A 20920-nucleotide genomic window follows, 5' to 3' on the forward strand; every position below is an offset into this window, starting at 1 on the left:
AAGGATCTGTTTGGGGAGACATGAGTTAGGCATGGATAACATGACCTATTCATCAGAGTAGGTGTTGTAAGATGCCGTTCTTGTTGGCTTCTTCCAGTACGCTGGTGTTAGTGAATTCGGCTGATTTTCAAATGTTTTGTACAGATCTTTGGTGGTTCTGTTCTCGGTCTTTCAGGTGCCTGCTGTAGGTGATCCATGATGCATTATAATCTTCTTTATAACCTATTCTCTTTCACATAGTCATTAACTCCACCCAATTCTCCTGTCACAAAAATTGCAGTAGCCTAACAAGCTACCAGTATGTCTTTGGAATGCGGGAGAAACTGGAGCACCATGGAGTCATGGGGAAAATGTACACATTCCACACACAGACAGAACCAGAGGCCAGAAGTGACCCTACTGTAGGTGGGTGGAGCTGTGAATCAGAATCAGATAGAATATCACCGGTATATGTCGTGAAATTTGTTAACTTTATGGCAGTAGTACAATGAAATAAATACATGATAAATAAATAGAGAGAAAATAGTCTGATTTATATTGAGTTACATTACATTAACCCCAGATGACAGACTTGAGTGGAGCACCAACACAGAGGCTGTGTACAAGAAGGGCCAGAGTCACCTCTACTTCCCGAGGAGACTGAGGTCCTTTGGAGTATGCAGGCATCTCCTTCACATGTTCTACTAGTCTGTTGTCGTCAATGCAATTTTCTATGCAGTAGAGTACTGGGACAGTGACATCAACATTAGTGATGCCAACAGGCTCAATAAAGTGATTGGAAAGGCTGGCTCTGTTATGGGAGTCAAACTGGACACACTGGAGGCTGTGGTAGAACAAAGGACCCTATGGAAAACCCTGGCAATTCTGGACAATGTTTCTCACCCTCTGCATGCCACCTTGGCTGAACAGAGGGAGCACTTTTAGTAATAGACCAAGACAACTTCACTGCTCCAAAGAGTGCTATATGAGGTCATTCTTACCTTCGGCCATTAGGTTCTATAATGAGTCAACCTATGATGACACCATCCTGTTAGCCTGATTGTGGTAACTTATTTTTTATTCTTTCTACTTCTCTTGTAATATTTATATCTGTGCACTTGTAATGCTACTGTGGCACTGCAATTTCCTTTGGGATCAATGAAGTGTTTATCATCATTATCAAGTAGATATATATAAAATAGTTAAGTTAAAACAAGTAGTGCAAATAACAGAATACAAAAGTAGTGAGGTAGTGTTCATGTGTTCAATGTCCATTTAGAAATCAGATGGAAGAGGGGAAGAAGCTGTGAAGTAGCAGCACTACCCGCTGCCTTTCTCCTGAACCTCTTCTATCTGTAAAAAAAAATGAAAGCAGGTTAATTCATTCAAACAATAATTTGATAGAAATATAAACAGAAAATATTTTTTTAAAAAAGCTCAGCAAGTCAGGCAGCATCCATGGAAAGAGAAACAGTTAATGTTTCAGCTTAATGGCCTTTGTTAGGACTGTTTGACATTTTGGCCTAAAACATATCTTGTTTCTCATTTCACTGATGTAGCTGACCTGTTGCGTTTTCCCAAATTTTCCATTTTTGTTTCATATTTCCAGTATCTGCAGTTTTTAGATTTTTAATAATTTGAGTGATTTCATCCAGAAACTAACATTTTGTGAAATGAGAAGTATGATATTCCAGGGATGATTCACACTCTGTCCCATATGCCTAACAACAATGTGTATTAACTCCACAACTGCTGGTCTTCTCTGACAGTAATCACTTAAATAATTAAGGCATAGATGACAGTAGACCATTTGCAGGTATAGATAGTGGAACTGGTATAGGTAAGTGCAATGGTAGCCAAGACATGGTGGGCCATAAATCCTGGTTTTGTGTTGCATGACTCTACGAGCATCATAGTCCAGTAAGGCTAAATTGAGAGTTTTACTGATGTTTCATCTACAAATTTAGGGGAATTGAAGTGAGATCAGCAGTTGTTTCTTTTGTCAAATAAAACATTTCTCCAAAGATCAATTTGTTTACAAGCCTGTTCTGTACCTCCCAGCAATCTGAGTAAACAATCAGTGGTTTTAAGATGCAGTCTATTTGTGAATGAACATATTTGTGCTACCCCAGTGAGGATAAGATGAGTTAGATTCATGATTATAAAGATTACCTTTGTCACATGTGCATCAAAACATTGAAACATATAATGAAATGTGTAGTTTGCATCAAAGACCAACATGGTCAGAGGATTAGCTGGGGGCAGCCCACAAGCATTGCCACTCTTCCAGTACCAACATAGCATGCCAACAATTCACTGATCCTAACCTGTAAGTATTTTGAATGTGGGAGGAAACCTGAGGAAACTCACACAGTCATGGGGAGAACATACAAACTCCTTATAAAAAGTGATGGGAATTAAGCCCCAATCGATGACAGCTGGTGCTGTGAAGTGATAATGCTAATTGCTACGCCTCCATGATGACGGCACAAAAGTTAGAGCTATTCTTGATCCATGGGTTTATAAAACGGGAGATCTGGTATGTGTCTGGAATACAGTACCCCAGGAATTAGGCTGATCTCTGCATTCAACACTTAGTTGTGATTGATCTAATGTATTTAGTGATAGATTTGATAATAGGCAAATGTGGCAGCTTATTTTCTTAGAATAGACTCCCATTAATAATAAAGAAAATCTGCATCTGGTAATGATGTTACAGAGATAAATATCCACCTAGACCCCAAGGATAACTGCCTTGCTTTACATCTGTGGTATCTTTTATGTCTGAGAGAATAACATCCATCCAAAGAATCAGAATCAGAAAGTAAACAAGAATCAGGTGTATTATCACTGACATACATCATCATGTTGTTGGTTTATGGCAGCAGTACGATGCAATACATAAAAATTACATTAAGTTATGATAATTAACTAGTGCAAAAAATGAGCAAAATAGTGTGATTATGTTCATGGGTTCTGAAGTCTGATGGTGAAGAGAAAGAAGCTATTCCTAAAATGTTGAGTGTGCATTTCCAAGCTATTATACCTCCTCCTTGATGGTAGCAATGAGAAGAGGGCATGTGCTGAGTAGTGGGGGTGGGGGTGGGGAGGTCATTAATGATGGATGCTGCCTTTTTTGAGGCATTGCTTTTTGAAGATTTCATTGATGGTGGGGAGGCTTGTGTCCATGATGAAGCTGGCTGAGTTTACATCCCTCTGTAGCTTTACACAATCCTATGAATTATGATGGTGTTGGTTTTGCTGTGCAAGAATTTCTGAAATCAAATGAAGATCTCAGGCCCGGTCCTATATAGATAGCTACTGTTATCCTCACTAAAGGGAGGTTATACTGTAGCCACCTACTCTTCAAAGGCTTGATGACTTCCCATGGTGAGTTTAGCTGCCAATACCCACCATTAGTGTTGTTAGTTCCCCCTCCATAGTAACAAGATACTTACAGCTAGCAAAGTAGTTTAAACACAGTTCATTTATTTTTACTGATACACATTTAAATGTAGGTAAAATTCTTAAAACACATTTAAAACTCACAGAGAATTGCTATCTTACAAAAGATTTACAAATTCTATAACACAAAGGATTTCCAAAACATGGGTACAATTCCTGTAGACTAAATAGGCATACCAACAAACTGCAGATAAATGAATCATCCACCATAAAAATAGAGGCAGAAGAATGGATTCTAGTCACCCATCTTTCTGTCATTCTTCTTGTTGGCCCTTGACCATTCCTAACAAGCCTGACTGTTCTCTAACATTTATACTGTTCTATTTTTTTTTTGCCACTTAGGTGACTTCACACAGATAGTCAAAGTTTCTGGCAACAGAGATCCCAAACACCCACAATTAATCCTGTGAGGGCTGGCTCTCAGAGTACACAAATCTTCCAACCATTGATAGATCAGCTATTTAATGTGCGAAGTGATAGTATCGATCTGGTCTGCAAACTTTCTTGAACTAAATAACTTAGCCAGTGTGTCTGGTTTGATGCGGGCCAATTAACATAACCCCATTGTTTTATACTGCATCTCTTGAGCTGTCAGCCCTGTGCTGTGGGCCAGCCGTCTGTGCTCTGTATGCAGTGCTGTTTGTTTGCAAAGCTGTCCTTTTACCTTCAGACTTATCAATGCTTCCCATTTAGATTAAGAACTAAAGACTGCCTTCCATTTATCATAAGAAGCTCAACAAAGAATATTCGTTTGAATTTTAACTTACTCAAAAACTTCCAACCAATATTCTTTGTTCAGTGAAGCACGGGGGAATCTCCACAGGGATGCAAAGCGCAAATGCAAATTGCGCATTGAAAATCAGTTTGATAACAACGACCCCCGCAGTATGTGGAAAGGCATCAAGGCGCTGTCAGACTACAAAACCAACAATCTGTTGCCAGGTGATGATGCCACACTGCCTGATGTCCTAAACCAGTTCTTTGCCCGCTTTGATACTCAGAGGGAGGAGGCTGCTCCACTCATCAACCCACCTGACGATGAGTCCACACTGGTCCTTAAGCAACATCAAGTGAGATCCACCCTGAGGAAAGTGAATGCGAGTAAGGCAGCTGGCCCAGACGGAGTGCCCGGCTGGGTACTGAAAACATGTGCCGACCAGCTTGCTGAGGTGTTTACAAGTATATTTAACCTCTCACTGCAACAAGCTGCTGTTCCAACATGCCTTAAAACCTCCACCATCATCCCAGTGCCCAAAAATCAGCTGTGAAGTGCCTGAATGACTTGTCGCCCTGTAGCACTGACACCCATAGCAATGATGTGCTTTGAGAGACTTGTGCTCTCACACATTAAGGCTACAATCCCACCTGATCTGGAGAAACACCAGTTTGCCCACCAGGCAAACCGCTCCACAGAGGATGCAATCACCACAGCCCTCCATATTGCTCTGACTCACTTAGAGGAACCTAACAATAATCTGAGGATGTTATTTGTGGACTTCAGTTCTGCATTTAACACAGTCATCCCCGATAAACTGGTGAGCAAACTGAACACTCTTGGCCTTGGTTCCTCCCTGTGCTCGTGGGTCACTGACTTTCTCACAGACCGACCACAGCAAGTCAGAGTTGGTAAGCACACCTCCACCACCCTCATCTTAAAAATAGCCAACAGGCTTGAGGTGGATCATCTGATGGAGTGGTGTAAGGACAATGACCTGGTCATTTCTTTCAACACTTCTAAAACAAAAGAGATGATCATTAACTTCAGGAGATCAAAAGACAGAGTACACACCCACCTCCATATACATGGAGAGGTTGTGGAAAACCTAAAGTTCCTTGGAGTTATGTTGTCAAAACTGCTGACATGGACCACCAACACCTCGCTGCTTGTAAAAAGAGGCACAACAAAGACTCTTCTTCCTCAGAAAGCTGAAACAGGCCAAACTCCCACACAAGCTGTTGCTCAACTTCTACAGGAGCACAATTGAAACCATCCTGACCAACAGCGCCACAGTGTGGTATGCCAGCTGCACAGCCGCTGAGCGACAAGACCTGCATCACGTGGTGAAGGCGGCCCAGCAAATTATCAAGCTGGAGCTCCCAGGACTGGACACCATCTACTCCAGCAGACTCAGGAGGAAAGCAATCAGCATAACCAGAGACACCACACACCCCGGCCACTTCATGTTTGACCCACTGCCATCCAGCAAAAGGTTCAGGACACTAAAAGCCAGAACAAATAGACTGAGGAACAGCTTCTACCCTAGAGCTGTGGCCTCCACCACACCACTCCCACAGAACAATGACTGAAACTGTGAGCACACACAAGGACTCAAATATTTGCACTAACAGCACTTTGTGCATTACTGTGATATTCTGGTGCTGTTGCAACTTATTTGCAACTTATTTTCTGTTACTTATCTATTTAATACAGGCCGAAGGGCCTGTAATGTGCTGTACTATTCTATGTTCTAATACTGTTTTTTTTATTACTGTCTTGATTTTATCTACAGCTTTGTTTGATTGCCTGAGAGGAAGCCAAACAGAGTTTCATTGTACCTATGTATAATGACAATAAAGATCATTCAATTCAATTCAAAGTATGTTGACACTTCTAGTGGGTTGTCAGCCTGGACTTCCAGGCTCGTCTTCAGAGAAGACCATTTTGATTCAGAGGTAAAGATGCTGCCAAGTGACCTACAGCTGACACTGAGGAAAAGAAAATATATTTTCTCAGGCAATTGAATTAGTGAGATTTTCAGTAAAGGATTGATACAACAGGTGTATTGAAGTAAGTGCATTCAGGGGTAGGTGGCATTGAATAGTGTGGCAAAATTTTGGGTAGTGCAGGAGTAATTATATAATAAAAACAATAAAAGTGCAAGGGGAAAGAATCACAAGATGGTTCTAACATAGAAAGAGGCTATTTGGTCCATCAAGAACATACACTCAATATGTAAGAGCAATCCAGCTAGACCCAGTATTGCCCCAAAGCAACTTGTTTCCTTTCAGGTACCGAAAGGTTGATTGGCTACTGAAATTGGCTAGCGTAGGTGGATAGCAGGAGACTTGATGAGGGAAATTGGAGTGTGGGGCAGAGTTGAGCAGGATGAAAGTTGACAAATGGAAGTAATATAGATGAATACTTGATGTTTGAAGCAGATGTGTGGGCCTAAGGGCCTTTTTCCTGTTGTTTGAATTTACTTTAGAACCTAACCAGTTCCTTCCGGAACACTCCACCTCAATTGACCTTCATTGCCACCTCTGACAGAGCATACCAAATACTAAATGTCACTGTGTAAAAAAATGTAAAATGGAATAAGAGATTAATTATTATTCAACATACGTGAATATAGCTAAATGAAACAGTGCTCCTCTGGGGCCAAGAGTAAAAACACATTACCAAAAGCATGCAGCCCACTGCACATAGCACATATGGTTATGATAACTCCAGAGCTAATATGAATGGAAGAAGGGTGGGAACCCACATAAAATCTGGTAAAGTAAGTGAGCATCTGGTGAGGAGGTGAGGTGAATTTGGTAAAGCAAGGGATAGACCCCAGATAGACATCCATCATTGCTAAGGAATGCTGCACATTGGAAAGGAATTGCCTTCACAATAGTTCACGAGGTGCCCCAATCCCACTGTCGCCAGAGACTCTCATTCAGGTGGTGGGAGCTGAATCTGGAAAGCCAATGGAATGACAAAATGCTTGCACTCTATTTTATTAGATCAGTGTTGGAGATTGCTGAGAACAGAGATGCAAGGTGGGAGGTTGGGATAAAGAACTAAAATTGTGAGCAATTGGTAGTGAATAGAGGTACCCCACAAATCAATCATCCGCTTTGCATTTGGGCTTCCCATTGAATCAGAATCAGGTTTATTATTACCAGAATGTGTTGGTAAATTTGTTAACTTAGCAGCAAATAAATCAATTACAGTACAGTACACGTATATTGAATAGATTAAAAATCATGCAAAAAGCAGAAATATATATTAAAAAGGTGTGGTAGTGTTCATGGGTTCAATGTCCATTTAGGAATCCAATGACAGAGAGGAAGAAGCTGTTCCTGAATTGCTGGGCGTGTGCCTTCAGGCCTCTGTACCTCCTACCCGATGGTAACAGTGAGAAAAGGGCATGTCCTGGGTGCTGGATGTCCTTAATATTGGACGTTGCTTTCTGAGACACTTTCCTTGAAGATGTCCTGGGTACTTTGTAGACTAGTACCCAAGATGGAGCTGACTAAATTTACAAACCTCTGAGGCTTCTTTCAGTCCTGTGCAGTAGCACCTCCCCCCCATACCAGACAGTGATGCAGCCTGTCAGAATGCTCTCTGCAGTACATCTATAGAAGTTTTAGAGTGTATTTGTTGACATACCAAATCTCTTCAAACTCCTAATGAAGTATAGACACTGTTTTGCCTTCTCTATAACTATATCGATATGTTGGGGCCAGGTTAGATCCTCAGAGATCTTGACACCCAGGAACTTGAAACTGCTCACTCTCTCCACTTCAGATCCCTCTGTGAGGATTGGTGTGTGTTCCTTTGTCTTACCCTTCCTGAAGTCCACAATCAGCTCTTTCATCTTACTGACATTGAGTGCCACTAGTTGGCATATTTTGCTCCAGTACGCCCTCTCGTCTTCATCTGAGATTCTACCAACAATGGTTGCATCATTAGCAAATTTATAGATGGTATTTGACGTAATTGTGAACTTTCATAGTTATGTAGTCTTACAACACAGTCCATGCAGGCCATCTATATTAATCCCATGTACCAGCATTTGGTTCTTCACCTTCTCCACCTTGGATGTTGTGAGAGCCTTTGCCTCCAGCACCCCCTTAAAAAATTTTAAGAAGGGTCCTCAATCTGAAATGAAAGTGCTGTTTCTCATCCCTGCTGCTACCTCCACCACTTAACTCTTTTTATTACCCCACAGGCCCAGTGTTGCAGATTGCCACAACTCTCTGGGTGAAAATTTCTCTTTCAGAGGCCCTCTAAGCCCTCTTACCCTAACAGTGACCTATGGTCTTAGAGACCTCTGCCATTGAGAAAGGCTTGTTACTGGCCACTGAATCGCAGTTTTGCCTGGAGGGGTGTTACAGGGATAAGGGAGAATGTTATAGGGTAGCTCCAGCGTTTCCTGTAGTTGCAGAAGGTTCTTTTGGCTGGGAAAGGGGGCCGGGATGGGGGCGGCTCTGGCAGAAAAGTGAAGTAGCCTGAAAAGGTGACTGGAATCCAGGCTTCAAGAGGGGTAATAGTTTGATATATGGGGACTGATCTGTGGGATTTAAATCGAGTTCATTGCCATGTGGAGAATTGTGGTGAGGTACAGGCAGAGTGAAAAACTTGCGTGTAGCGCCACCCAAGGCACGTAGTTCCAGACAACAGACAGAACATAAAGTATCCGTAATATCCAACTTAAAACTAGTCTGTTGGAGCCAGAATGTCCCATAGAAGTAAAATAAATGGAAAAAATGGAGAGTAAGCAAGCGCCCATCAGCTGAGACACGCTGTCTGTTTGACTGTAGATGGCGTACGACATTCACAATACTATTCCCTTGGCAGAGACCAGTGCGAGTCAATGTAGACTTGACAGCAGGGTAGAGCGGGTGGCATATTCAGTAACACCGCCCTCACACCGGGAAATAGTTCCCGCCGCCTATTGTCTGCAGCTCAGGAACTCCGGCTAGACAATTGGCAGGCGGTCAAATACTTCGTTCAGGACTCTCGTTTTAGTTGGTGGAGCAACCGTTTCTTGGGAAAAGTCCCTTCCGAGTCAGCTTGAAATTCCACACTGGGAAAGGTTACCTTTCCTTTCTAATGATTAACGCAGCAGTCCGTTCCATGAGCTGGTGCTTCTGCCGCCCTTAATAACTTCAGTGAAATTCACTCTCTGGAGTGCGCGAATTATTACTGCGAACAAGACAAACAGGCTTGTAACATCATACCACCTGTCAGGTGACGTTATAATCCCAACTCTTTGAACGTCCAGAGGAAATGCAGCCGTATTTCTGCAGGAGATGGTTAAAGCTGGCGATGCAAGCCAGCACTAACCACTCCCTGGACAAGTAGCACCGTCTCCGCAGAGTGGCAAGTGAGAAAGGACTGGGCTCAGATTCATTCCCACCCGCATTCCAAACTCTCCTAACTGCCATCCAACACCTCTTCCACACCCACTGGCGACCTCTCCGCGATCTTCTCTTTCCACTCCGGCTATTGCTTGGGCACTGAGATTAAAGTGCCAATCGATAGAAGTACAAAACAGAGCGGAGTTCGGCCTCCTAGCCTCACATTCCCATGGAAAGGATTTCCTGAGAAAACAGTGAAGGCAATCTTTTGGAACCTTTGATTGTCTGCCCGGAGCTGACAAACCCGGTCCAGTTGAAAGACTGTCGTTTTAGTAGCGCATTTAGTGATCTTCTAAAAAATCAGATTTACGCATAAATGGTAGTTAAAATACGCGAGAAGGCGTTGAAATCATTTCTGGTATGAATAAAGGAATTTGCATCCATATGCCCTAATTTAAAGAAGAGGTACACATCTACGGAGAGGAATAAAAGTCGAATTTCTGTTCCCAGACCCTTCATCAAGACGCTTTCTCGGCCCGACCCTGTCTGTTTATTCCTCTCCATAGATGCTGCCTGACCTGCCGAGTTCCTCCAGCATTTTGTGTGTGTTGCTCAGATTTCCAGCACCTGCAGATTTTCTCTTGTTCATATTAACATTTTGTTTTCAGTATGTATTGTACACATGTATTATTTTATACTCGGGTCTGTACAGTAGTATTGTGGAGAGGTGGAGGAGCAATTCCCCATCTGAAGATCTGGCTGCCTCTCTCTCTCTTTCACCACACACACACACACACACACACACACACACACACACACACACACACACACACACACACACACACACACACACACACACACACACACACACACACACACACACACACACACACACACACACACACACACACACCCTTTTCAAACGTCTGCTTCTCCAAATAAAGTTTAATGTTCCAGTCTTTAACTCTTCCATTCAACCTTGGCTCTAAATGTCCTCTCTCTTCCATGCAAATTGTTTTGGGAAATTCCAAATTCCCTGCTCTATCCTGATGCAGGGTTGTGACTAAAAGCCTCAATAGATGCTGCATGACTTGCTGAGTTCCTCCAGCACATGGTTTGTTGTTTCAGATTCCGATGTCTTCAGTCTCTTGTGCCTTCAGTGCTCTATTGCCTTCTTCCTTTGAAATTTTGCTACAGTACCGTCTCCCACCAAAATATGTCTTGAGGAGGGGTTTTGGCCTGGAACATTGACTCTTCCTCTCTATAGTTGCTGCCTGACCTGCTGAGTTTCTCCAGCATTTCGTGCACCTTACTTTGGATTTCCGGTATCTGCAGAATCTCTTGTGTTTGTGTCCCATCTAACACTCCCATTTTGAAACCAAGCTGCTTTATAAAAGTATCCTTTATTATGCTTGTCATTAACTTGCTCAGCAGATTATTCTAAATATTTTCCCACCTTTACACCAAGAGTGTTTCACAATGTCTTTTTGCTGTCTGCTCAAGTTCAAGTTCACTGTCAAGGGCACAAATGCCATGAAATATGAGATATAAGCAGCAGAAGCACTGTACATTACAAACATGACAACACAAGTTAACGTAGAAATAAATTAACATCAATTACACATATCATTCATGATAAACTAAAATAAACAACATGACACCAGTGTGAGTTGAGAGAGAATAAAAACAACAAAATAAACATGATGACATTAGTGGTAGATTGAGAGAGTGAAAAAGAATTATAGCCTGATGTAGGGTTGTGCTTTTTTCAGGCCAGTTCATGAACCTGATGGCACCGAAGAAGAAGCTGTTGTTGAACCTTGAGGTGTGGGTCTTCAGGCCAGAGCCCTGGAGATGGCCTGTCCTGGGGTTGGAGGACTGTGCGTGTGTATGAATGAATGGGTGTGTTGGCGGGTGGAAAGGGGTTTGTTTTGCTGCTGTTTCTCTGCTGAACATTGTGGGCATGCTATCTTAGCACTGTATGTGTGATTGGTGAGAGGGAGGGAGGGGCATGTTTTGCTATTGTTGTTTCATTGCTGGTGTTGTTCTGCTATGCTTACACTACAATGTGTAGCGACACTTGCAAACTGCCCCTCAGAACATTCTTAGATAGTGCTGGTTGTTAATGCAAACAACACACTCCACTGTATTTTCGCTGTACATGATAAATAAATGAATCTCAATCTGAATCCTGCATATCTTGTTTGATGGCAACATCAAGAAAGCATGGCCTAGATAGTCAGGGACCCAAATGATGGATATCCCTTTCCTGAAGCATCACTACATGTGGATGTCCTTGACGATGGGGAAGACTATACCTGTGATAAAACTGGCTGAGCCCAGTACTCTCTGTAGCACTTGTATTCCTGTGCATTGGATTTTCCATACCAGGCAAACAGTCAGAATACTTTCCACTGTACATCCGCAGAAGTTTGTCAGACTCTTAGATGACATGAGGAATCTCCTTACTTCTCAGTTTTAAAACACCAGTGGGACTTGTTGGTACTTGTCTATGGAGCAGGAGATAGTCTGGGTTATTAGTAACTTTGCAGGTGCCAATTAAAAGGAATGGCCATTGTTGGAGTGAGCTAGGGTAGGAGGGAGAAACTTTGGCTCAACAGGCTTCGGCAAGGAAAGACAGAGGCAAAGGGTGCGGAGTCTTTTGGAATCATTTGTTTGTAGAACCTAAGCTTAAGAAATTAGAGACAAATCTATAACAAGTGTAGGCAGGATAGTAAATAAGGCAGTGGAATGCTCCTCCTGTAAGATGTAGGGTTGCAGGTTACCTAACTCTCTGATAATTACATCTGCAGGAAGTGCACCCAACTTCAGCTCCTGACTGACAAGGTCAGGGAACTGGAGATGGAGCTGGATGTATTCATGACCATCCAGGAGGTTGAAAATCTCATAGATGAAACTTTTACTGAGGTGGTCACACCGAGGGTGCAGTTAGGGAACAGTGACCACAACTCCTTAACTTTTAAAATAGCCTTAGATGGGGATAAGAATGGACCTTGAGAAAGAGTACAAGTTGGAGCAGGGCGAGTTAGGAGAACATTGAGCAGGAACTAGGAAGTGTTAATTTGGGAACAGCTGTTTTTGGGCAAGTCCACATTTGGCATATGGAGGGTCTTTAAAGACCAACTGCACAGAGTACGGTACAGGCATGTTCCAGTCTGAAGAAAGGACAAGGATGGCAAGACAAGAGAACCTTAGATGTTGAGTATGGAGATGAATTTAGTCAAGAAGTTAAAGAAAAAGAATGTCAAGCTTAGGAAACTACAATCAAACATAGCTCTTGAAAATTATAAAGAAGCCAGAAAAGAAATTAAGAAGAGAATTAGGAAAGCCAGGAAGGGCCATGAATAGTCCTATAGGCAAGTAGGATTAAAGAGATTCCCAATGCATACTATACAAACATCAAGAGCAAGGGGGGAACTACGCAGAGGGTAGGACCACTCATGGGCAAAGAGGGGAACATTTGCTTGTGAGTACTTTACAAGGAGAAGGATATGAAAGTTAGGGAGATCTGTTCTGAGGGTATTGATATGCTAGGGCACCTTGAGGTAAAGGAAGAAGTAGTGTTGAGTCTCTTCAAGTGAATTAAGGTGAATGTCCCCAGCATCTGATGGGATATTGGCCAGGTTATTGAGAGAGTCAAGAGAAGAGATTGCTGTGGCCTCCCAAGATATTTGTGTCTTCTGTAGCCACAGGCAAGGTCCCGAAAGACTGCTGAGTAGCTAATGTTCCATTATTCAGGAAAGGAATTAGAAATAATGCTGGAAACTATAGGTCAGTGAGTTTCACATCAGGTAGAGGGAAGTTACATGAGAGAATTCTTAGTTATAGGATTTACGGGCATTTGGAAATGCATGGCCTAATTAAGAAGAGCCAGCTTGGCTTTGTGCAGGGCAAGTTGTGTCTTATTAATTTGATTGAGTTTTTTGATGAGGTGACGGGGGTGAGTGATGGAGGTAGAGCTGTGGATGTTGTTTTCTGGATTGTCGTAAGGTGCTTGACAAGGCCCCTCATGGGATGCACACTCATCCAGAAGACTAAGATGCATGGGATCCATGGCAAATTGACCATTTAGATTCAAAACTGGCTTGTCCATAGAAGACTGGGGACAGTGGTCGAAGGGACTGGAGGTCTGTGACTAGTGGTGTGCTGCAGGGACTATACTGGGACTCTGCTGTTTGTGATGTACTGTATATAAAATGACCCAATGAAAATAAAGGTGGATAGGTTAGTAAGTTGGCAGAAGATATGAAGATTATTGAAGTTGTGGATAGTGTGGAAGACTGGCAAAGAATACAATGGAAATGGAAACAGATCTGTTGCAGACATGCAGGAAGAAATGGCAGATGGAGTTTAACACGGCCAAATGTGAAACGTTGCATCTTGGCCAGTCAAATGCAAAGAGCCAGTACGGTGTTAAGGGCAAGGTCCTTAACAGTATTGATGAGCAGAGGGATGTTGGAGTCCAAGTTCATAGCTCCCTGGAAGTGATTTCAAAGGTTGATAGGGTGGTTAAGAAGCCATATGGCATGCTTGCCTTTATTAGTTAAGGCATTAAGTTCAAGTCAAGAAATTACGTTTCGGCTTTATAAAACTCTTGTTAGACTGCATCTGGTGTAACACAAAGTTCAGTCCACCTCATTATAGGAAGGATACCGAGGCTTTAGAGAGGCTGCAGTAGATGTCTACCAGGATGTTGCACGAATTAGAGGGCATGTGCTCTAACAAAAGGATGGACAAACTTGGTTTGTTTTCTCTGAAGTGGTGGAGGCCTGGGGAGATCTGACAGAAGTTCATAAGATTATGAGAGGCATACAGTAGATAGAGTAGACAAACAATATCTTTTTGCACAGGTTGAAATGTCTAATACCAGAAGGCATGATTTAAGGTGATGGGTAATTTCAAAGGAGATACAAGAGGCAAGTCTTTTTTTAAACAGAGAGAGTGGTAGGTACCTGGAATGTGCTGCCTGGTATATTGTTAGAGGCAGAAACACTGGAGACTATAAAGAGTTGTTTAGATAGGGACATGAATACAAGGACAATGAAAACATGTGGACATTGTGTAGGCAAAAGAGGTTAGTTTAGTTTGGCATTTGATTACTAATTTAATTGGTCTGACACAACATGGTGGGTTAAAAGGCCAGTTCCTATGTTGTACTGTTCTAGAAGAAGGTATGCCTTCCTTTACATCAGTCGGGCTCCTGATATCACATTCTGGAAAGAGACATTTTGTTCTCAATCACAAACAAGAGAAAATCTGCAGATGCTGGAAATCCAAAGCAACACACACAACATGCTGGAGGAACTCAGCAGGGCAGGCAGCATCTATGGAAAAGAGTAAACAGTGAACGTATCGGGCTGACACCTTGCTGTCCTGATGAAAGGTCTCAGCCCAAAACTTCGACTGTTTGCTCTTTGTCACAGATGATGCCTCTCCTGCTGAGTTCCTCCAGCCTTTTGTATTACTATGTTCTGGTTAGAGATTGTCAGGCAGAGAGAGGGAAAGGTTGAAGGATATGTCAAAGCCTCCTTACGACATCCCCACTGCCTTCTCTGAAACTCTGTCTCAGGGCAGTTCAAAATGAAGAAGGATCATTCAGGATGGAATTGAGAACCTTGAGTCCATGAAGACATGAGTTGTAGAGAGATTGGGTGGGCTTTGATTTTATTCATTGGCATGTACTGTAGGTGACAGAGAGGGTAAATACACAGTCTCTTTGCCAGGAAAAGGGAACCAAAAACTAGAAGGCACAGGTTATGTGTAAGGGGAAATATTGAAAAGCGCCTGTGGGAGAAATGTCTTCATGCAGAGGGTGGTGAGTATATAGAATGAGCTGCCAGAGTTGAGGCAGGTATGATAAAAGAATTTAAAAGGCAGGTATACGGACTGGAAACGTTTAGAGAGATGTGGGCCAGATGCAGGCAAATTGAACTAGCTTAGGTGGGGTCCTTGGTTAGCATGTACAGGTTGGGCCAAAGGGCCTGTTTGCAAATTGCATTACTTCTTGACTCCTTGACTTCATGAACTGGGAGCATGGAAGCCCTTTGGAATGGTGGAAAGACCGGGTCATCTCAAAAGTGACCCACATGCCATGTCACCATCAATGGGAAAATATGCAGCCCCAATATCAGCCACTCCAGACCCCACAAACCAAGGAGAGAGCAAGTCATAAAAAATGAACAATAACCGCAGGTCCTGAAAATCTGAAAAGAAAGCAGAAAACGCTGAACAAGCAGCAGGTTAGGCAGCATCACAGCCAAGTCATACTTGATCCAGAAGGACTGCCAAAAAAGTAAAGCTGTTTCAAGACAGTTGTTCCTAAGCTCAAATCCTCTTGTAGTGAAGCTGACATACCAACTGCCTCCTTGCTGCACCTCATGTTTCCTTTCAGTAAGACGATGATGCATTTTGGAGTATTGTTGAGAAATCTCCTGCACATTGCTGCCCTTCATCCATCACTCAGCTTTGGGGCATCCATCTTTGAAGGTCTAAGTAATTTGATGATCATAGTACATATTCATTACCATATACTACATTGAGAGGCAATAGGAATACAATAGCATTTACGGAAAATGGTACATAAACAAAGACCAACAAAGAACAATTTGTCAACAACAGTACACTAATTCATTACTTTTCCCACAGCACTGATGTGGCAAGATAGGGAATATGGTGGTAAAGAAGGCATACAGCATGATTGCATTCATGAATTTGAGGATTGAGTTTAAGACCAAGGAAGTCTGGTTGCAGCTGTATAAAACTTTAGTTAGGCCACCTATGGAGCATTGTGTCCAATTCTGGAGGCCTCACTGCAGAAAGGATGTGGAGAATTTGGAAAGGGTGTAGAAGAGGTTCATCAGGATGTTCTCTGGATCAGAAAGTATTAGCTATAAGGAGAGGTTGGGCAAATGGGTTGTTTTCTAAGCAGAGCTCTGACATAAGTTTATAACATTTTGAGAACCATAGATAAGGTGGATAGTGATATTTTTACCCAGGGTAGAAATATCAGGGCTTTAAGGTGAGAGGAAGAGAGTTTAAGGGAGTTGTGCGGGGCTATATTTTTCCACACAGATTCTTTGATCCTTCTGTTAGGGGAGCTGGTAGGAGGTAAAAAGATAGTGACATTTAAGAGCAACATGCACAAAAATTGCTGGAGGAACTCAGCAGGTCAGGTGCATCTATGGAAATTTTTTTAAAAAATCAGTATTTTGGCTGAGACTCTTCTTCAGGACTGGAAGAGAAAGGGGAAATGCCGGAAGAAAATGGGGGGGGGGGAGATATGGAAAGAAGATTAGCTGGAAGATAATAGCTGAAGCCAAGGGGCTGGAGAAGAGGAATCTGATTGGAGAGGAGAGTGAACCATGGGAGAAAGGGAAGAAAGAAGAGCACTGGGGGGAGGTGACGAGAAGAGGTAAGAGGCCAGAGTGAGGAACAGCAGAAGATGGAAGGGTGAAGGGGAAAAACAAAAACAATTACTGGAAGGAGAATACAATGTTCATGCCATCAGGTTGGAGGCCACCCAGACGGAATATGAGGTGTTGCTCCTTCAGCCTGAGAGTGACCTCATTGTGGCAGAAGAAGAAGCCATAGACTGACATGATGGGACATGAAAGGGGATACAAATTAAAATGGAGGGTCACAAGGAAATTCTGCTTTTGGTGGATGGAACAGAGGTGCTCGCCAAAGCCTTCCGCTAGTTTACACTGGGTCTCACCAATGTAGAGGAGGCTGCATCAGGATCACTGGATAAAATAGACAACTCCAGGCAGTTTGCAGGTGAAATGTTGCCTCAACTGGGAGGACTGTTTGGGCCCCTGAATGAAGGTAAGGGATGAGGTGAATGGGCAGATGTAGTGTTTCTTTCCCTTGTAGGATATATGTCAGGGCGTAGGTCAGTGGGGAGGGATGAACAGACAAGGGATCCTGTTGAAGAAGGCAGAAGCTCTAGAGAATGGACTGTTGGATGCAGAGGCTCATGGGGTTGTAGGTGAGGACAAATGGAACTCCCCATCTTCCTGTCGCCTAACAGGCATAGTGAGGGTGGATGTCCAGGAAATGGCAGGTGAGGGCAGTATCAATGGTGGAAGAAAGGAAGCCCCTTTCTGTGAAAAAGGAAATCATTTCTGATGTCCTAGAAAGTGGGAGGAACCAAAATATAAATTGTTGAGGGGAAGACTTGTTCTGCTAACCCAGAAGGGTGGTGGTCATGGAGGGGAAGCAGCTGAGAAAGAAGCAGGGAGGTTTAAGGCCTGCTTGATGCAGGATAGAAGTGTATAGGGACTGGACATCCATGGTGAAGATGAGGCAGTCAGGAGTGTTAAAAGTTAGTGAGGAGCTGGAGAGCATGAGAAGTGTCCTGGATGTAGATGGGAAGGGATTGAACCAAGGGGTTTCCTTGACTCCTTTCGGGAGTCAAGGTATGCTGGCACGGGTTCAGTGGGGCAGGGGCAGGCAGAGACAATGGGCCTACCCGGACAGTAAGGTTTGTGGATTTTGGGTAGGACGTACAAACGAGCAGTGAAGGGAAAGGAAACTTACGAACTTGGAGCCGTGGACGGGATTTTTCCAGAGTTGATGAGGCCAGTGATAGTGTCGAAGATAATTTTCTGATGGTCTGCACTGGGATCCTTTTGAAGGAATAGGTAAGAAGAGGGGCCGCCTGGCCTCAGCAATGTAGATAGAGGTCAGTTCGCCAAACTACAGCAGTCCCTCCTTTGTCTATGGGTTTGTTGGTAAGGTTGGGATTGGTGCGGAGAGAGTGGAGAGCAGTGCATTCAGACATTTAAAGAGGCATTTAGCAGGATCAATGAACCGACAGGGAGCGAAGAGAAATGTATCGTGTACAGGCAGAAAGGATTTCTTTAGTTTGCTGTCGTGGTCGGCATAGATGTGATGGGCCGAAGGGCTTGATCCTATGCTATACTGTTCTAGATATGTTTTGTACCTTTTCGCCTCTCAAAACGAACAGATAAAAAAACAAATAGATTTCGTTGTCAGCGCACAGGGAATCCATCCCCGATTGCAACATCTCAGCAAGACCCATAAAAGAAAAGAAAACATAACTCTAGAATTTAAGGGTTGGCGTTGTCGTGATCTAACCGCACTCTGGTGGAGCCTCTCTCCTCTTCACCCCAGCTTCTGTCACCCGCTGTTCCAAGTGCAGGACCCCCTAAAGCAGTCTCCTCCTTCGGCGCGGCTGCTTTTCCGGGAGTACTGCGGAGGGAGGAGCCAACGATGTTAGACGGATTGTATTCAGCTCAGCCCAGCCCAGGAACAGGAGAGAAAGGAGGGTGTCAGCGAAGCAGGCAGGAAAAGTTCCCGGTAAGCGAGTGAGGGAAAGATCGGGACACGTAGGGCTGACTGTCGGAGTGTCTGACGGATTGAGTTCCAGGAGTAAGGCGACGTTTGGGATCTGCTGAGTGCGCACGGATTCGCACTGTTCGGAGCCGGAGACGGAGTGGCGCCGTGAGGCTGAGTTTCCGCTGGAAGCCGCTGCCCATCCCGCTCCGGGAACCAGGCACCCAAGCCGCCTTCGGCCAGTGTGGATTTACTTCACTGTGGTTAACACCCTGTGGGGGCAGTTACCGACAACATGTTGAGCAGCGGTGGGATTTACGCCGTGAAAAAGAGGAAGAAGCCCGTACAAAAGAGGTAAGTAAGATCGAGAGAGGCAGCGCCGGTCCGGGAGAAGGGGAGGGGTTCCGAACATTCGGGGGAAAGTCTAACTCTCGTTTCTCCTCTTGACATCGTTAGCCCCAAACCTTCTCTCCTCGAAGGCGTGAAGTCGAACCCGTCCAAAAGGCACCGGGACCGTTTGAATTGCGAGCTGGATAAACTGACCAGCCTGTTGCCTTTTCCCGAGGATGTCCGGTCTCGGCTTGACAAACTCTCCGTGCTGCGCCTCAGCGTTGGATACTTGAAAGCAAAGAGCTTCTTCAACGGTAAGAGACGGACTCTTTAAACAGGACGCAGCGAGTTACAGAGGAACACACAGACGTGGGCGCCACCACACTCACTCAGGCAGACAGATACATGAAGCGTCTGCAGTCCGTGGATGTACACAGACAATCAGGCCGATCTGTATGCACACCCGGTACAGACAGAACCGCCCGCAGGTGGGCTCAATGTCGGGGCCACAGTGTACCTCGGCATCGGTTGTGTGCCTCACCCGCCCGGTGTTTTTCTCTCTTGCCCTAATTTGGCCCAGACTCGCTATCGACACGCACACATTTTTTGGCAGGGGTTCCAGATTATGCGTGCCGCACGTCGGAATGTACATTTTAAACTGGTCTGAGCGGGGAAGAGGGCGTTCAGAGTGAACTCCGTGTGGCTAGGATTGTGTGTAACCTTTTGTCGTTCTGAGGGAGGGTATATTCACCGTGTATACTGTGTATGAGTTTGCACAAGCTGGAAAACCAAGTAATCCCTCCGAAGTTTGGGCTACTTTTTCTGTTTTGTTGGGGGAGGGGTGGAAGAGACGGCGCTGCGCTGTCCCAGTCTGACCTCCCTCCGGTCTGTAAAATACTGTTGTGGTAGGAATTTAGTTGAATATGTATCCGGGCGGTTAGACGGGTTTGTGGTGCTGCGTTCTGCCGGGTCGCACAATCGGAGAGTAGAGTGACCCGGACCGGCCAGACACGGTGGTTACTGAGCGTTGGGTGGGCGTGACATTTGTTTTTTTGCACTCTTTTATTCAAACTTGTATTTTTTGGACCCCACTCCCCGTCTGAAATGTTCACTCTTCGTTATCTTGCCCTTTCTGAGGATAATAGTTATTGTACACCCAATAACTCAATTCTGAGGGATCGTGAGCGCATTCCCTCTCTCTGCGTATATCCTCGGATCCATTTGTGATTTTAAACTGGTTTAGCATGAGGAGACTTAAATTGCACGGGATAAAGATTAAACTTTTCAACAAAAAGTGATCAAGTAGAAATTTGAGTGTGTCTGGCTAGAAGTCGGTATCTGTCCATTCATTCAAGGGGCTTTTGGAGACAGGTCTGCCTCACCTCACTTTGAGTGTGTAGTTGTAACCCCAGCAAGTGTCAAGGCAGTGAATCGGAAGGGGCGTGATCATGTCGCAGGTTGCAATTGTCGGTAAGGACGCCGCTTTTAAAGATCTCCCTGACAGTGGGGAACTGATTAAAAAGGTTACATGTTCACTGTTCCTCTTTCCCTCTCATTATCTTAAACACAAGGATGAAGGGCCTTGGCCTGAGACGCTACTGTTCATTCCTCTCCATAGATGCAGTCTGACCTGATTTCCTCCCGCATTTTTTGTATGCTTCTCTCATTTTCTGCTGGGGGAGTGGATAGTTGATCACATCCCACCTCAGACACCTGGATGTGGGGCAAATGAAGTCTTTCTGACCCAAATTATATT

The 20920-nt window shown here is 44.0% G+C and overlaps 1 protein-coding gene and 1 long non-coding RNA gene across 5 annotated transcripts in view; one reads left to right on the top strand and one right to left on the bottom strand.

Moving 5' to 3' along the window:
• Positions 1–1050: 1050 nt before the first annotated feature.
• LOC140728257 (uncharacterized) lies at positions 1051–18666 on the bottom strand. The gene is made up of 3 exons (XR_012099039.1): positions 18076–18666; positions 15892–16025; positions 1051–1332 (listed from the first exon to the last, which is right to left on the bottom strand). It is a non-coding gene; the product is annotated as an uncharacterized lncRNA (long non-coding RNA).
• Positions 18667–18798: 132 nt separating this feature from the next.
• The window catches only part of LOC140728256 (aryl hydrocarbon receptor-like), a 166715-nt gene continuing 164593 nt past the window's right edge, over positions 18799–20920 (top strand). For 2 of the 4 annotated variants that reach the window (XM_073046745.1, XM_073046742.1), the window contains exons 1-2: positions 18799–19188; positions 19291–19478. In XM_073046745.1, coding sequence (XP_072902846.1) covers positions 19130–19188; positions 19291–19478 — 247 coding nt within the window. In that variant the 5' untranslated portion in view covers positions 18799–19129. The remainder of the gene's footprint in view (positions 19189–19290; positions 19479–20920) is intronic. The other 2 variants (XM_073046743.1, XM_073046746.1) reach the window with 2 other exon arrangements.

This window comes from Hemitrygon akajei, chromosome 5 (assembly GCF_048418815.1).
Source record: "Hemitrygon akajei chromosome 5, sHemAka1.3, whole genome shotgun sequence".
NCBI lineage: Eukaryota > Metazoa > Chordata > Chondrichthyes > Myliobatiformes > Dasyatidae > Hemitrygon > Hemitrygon akajei.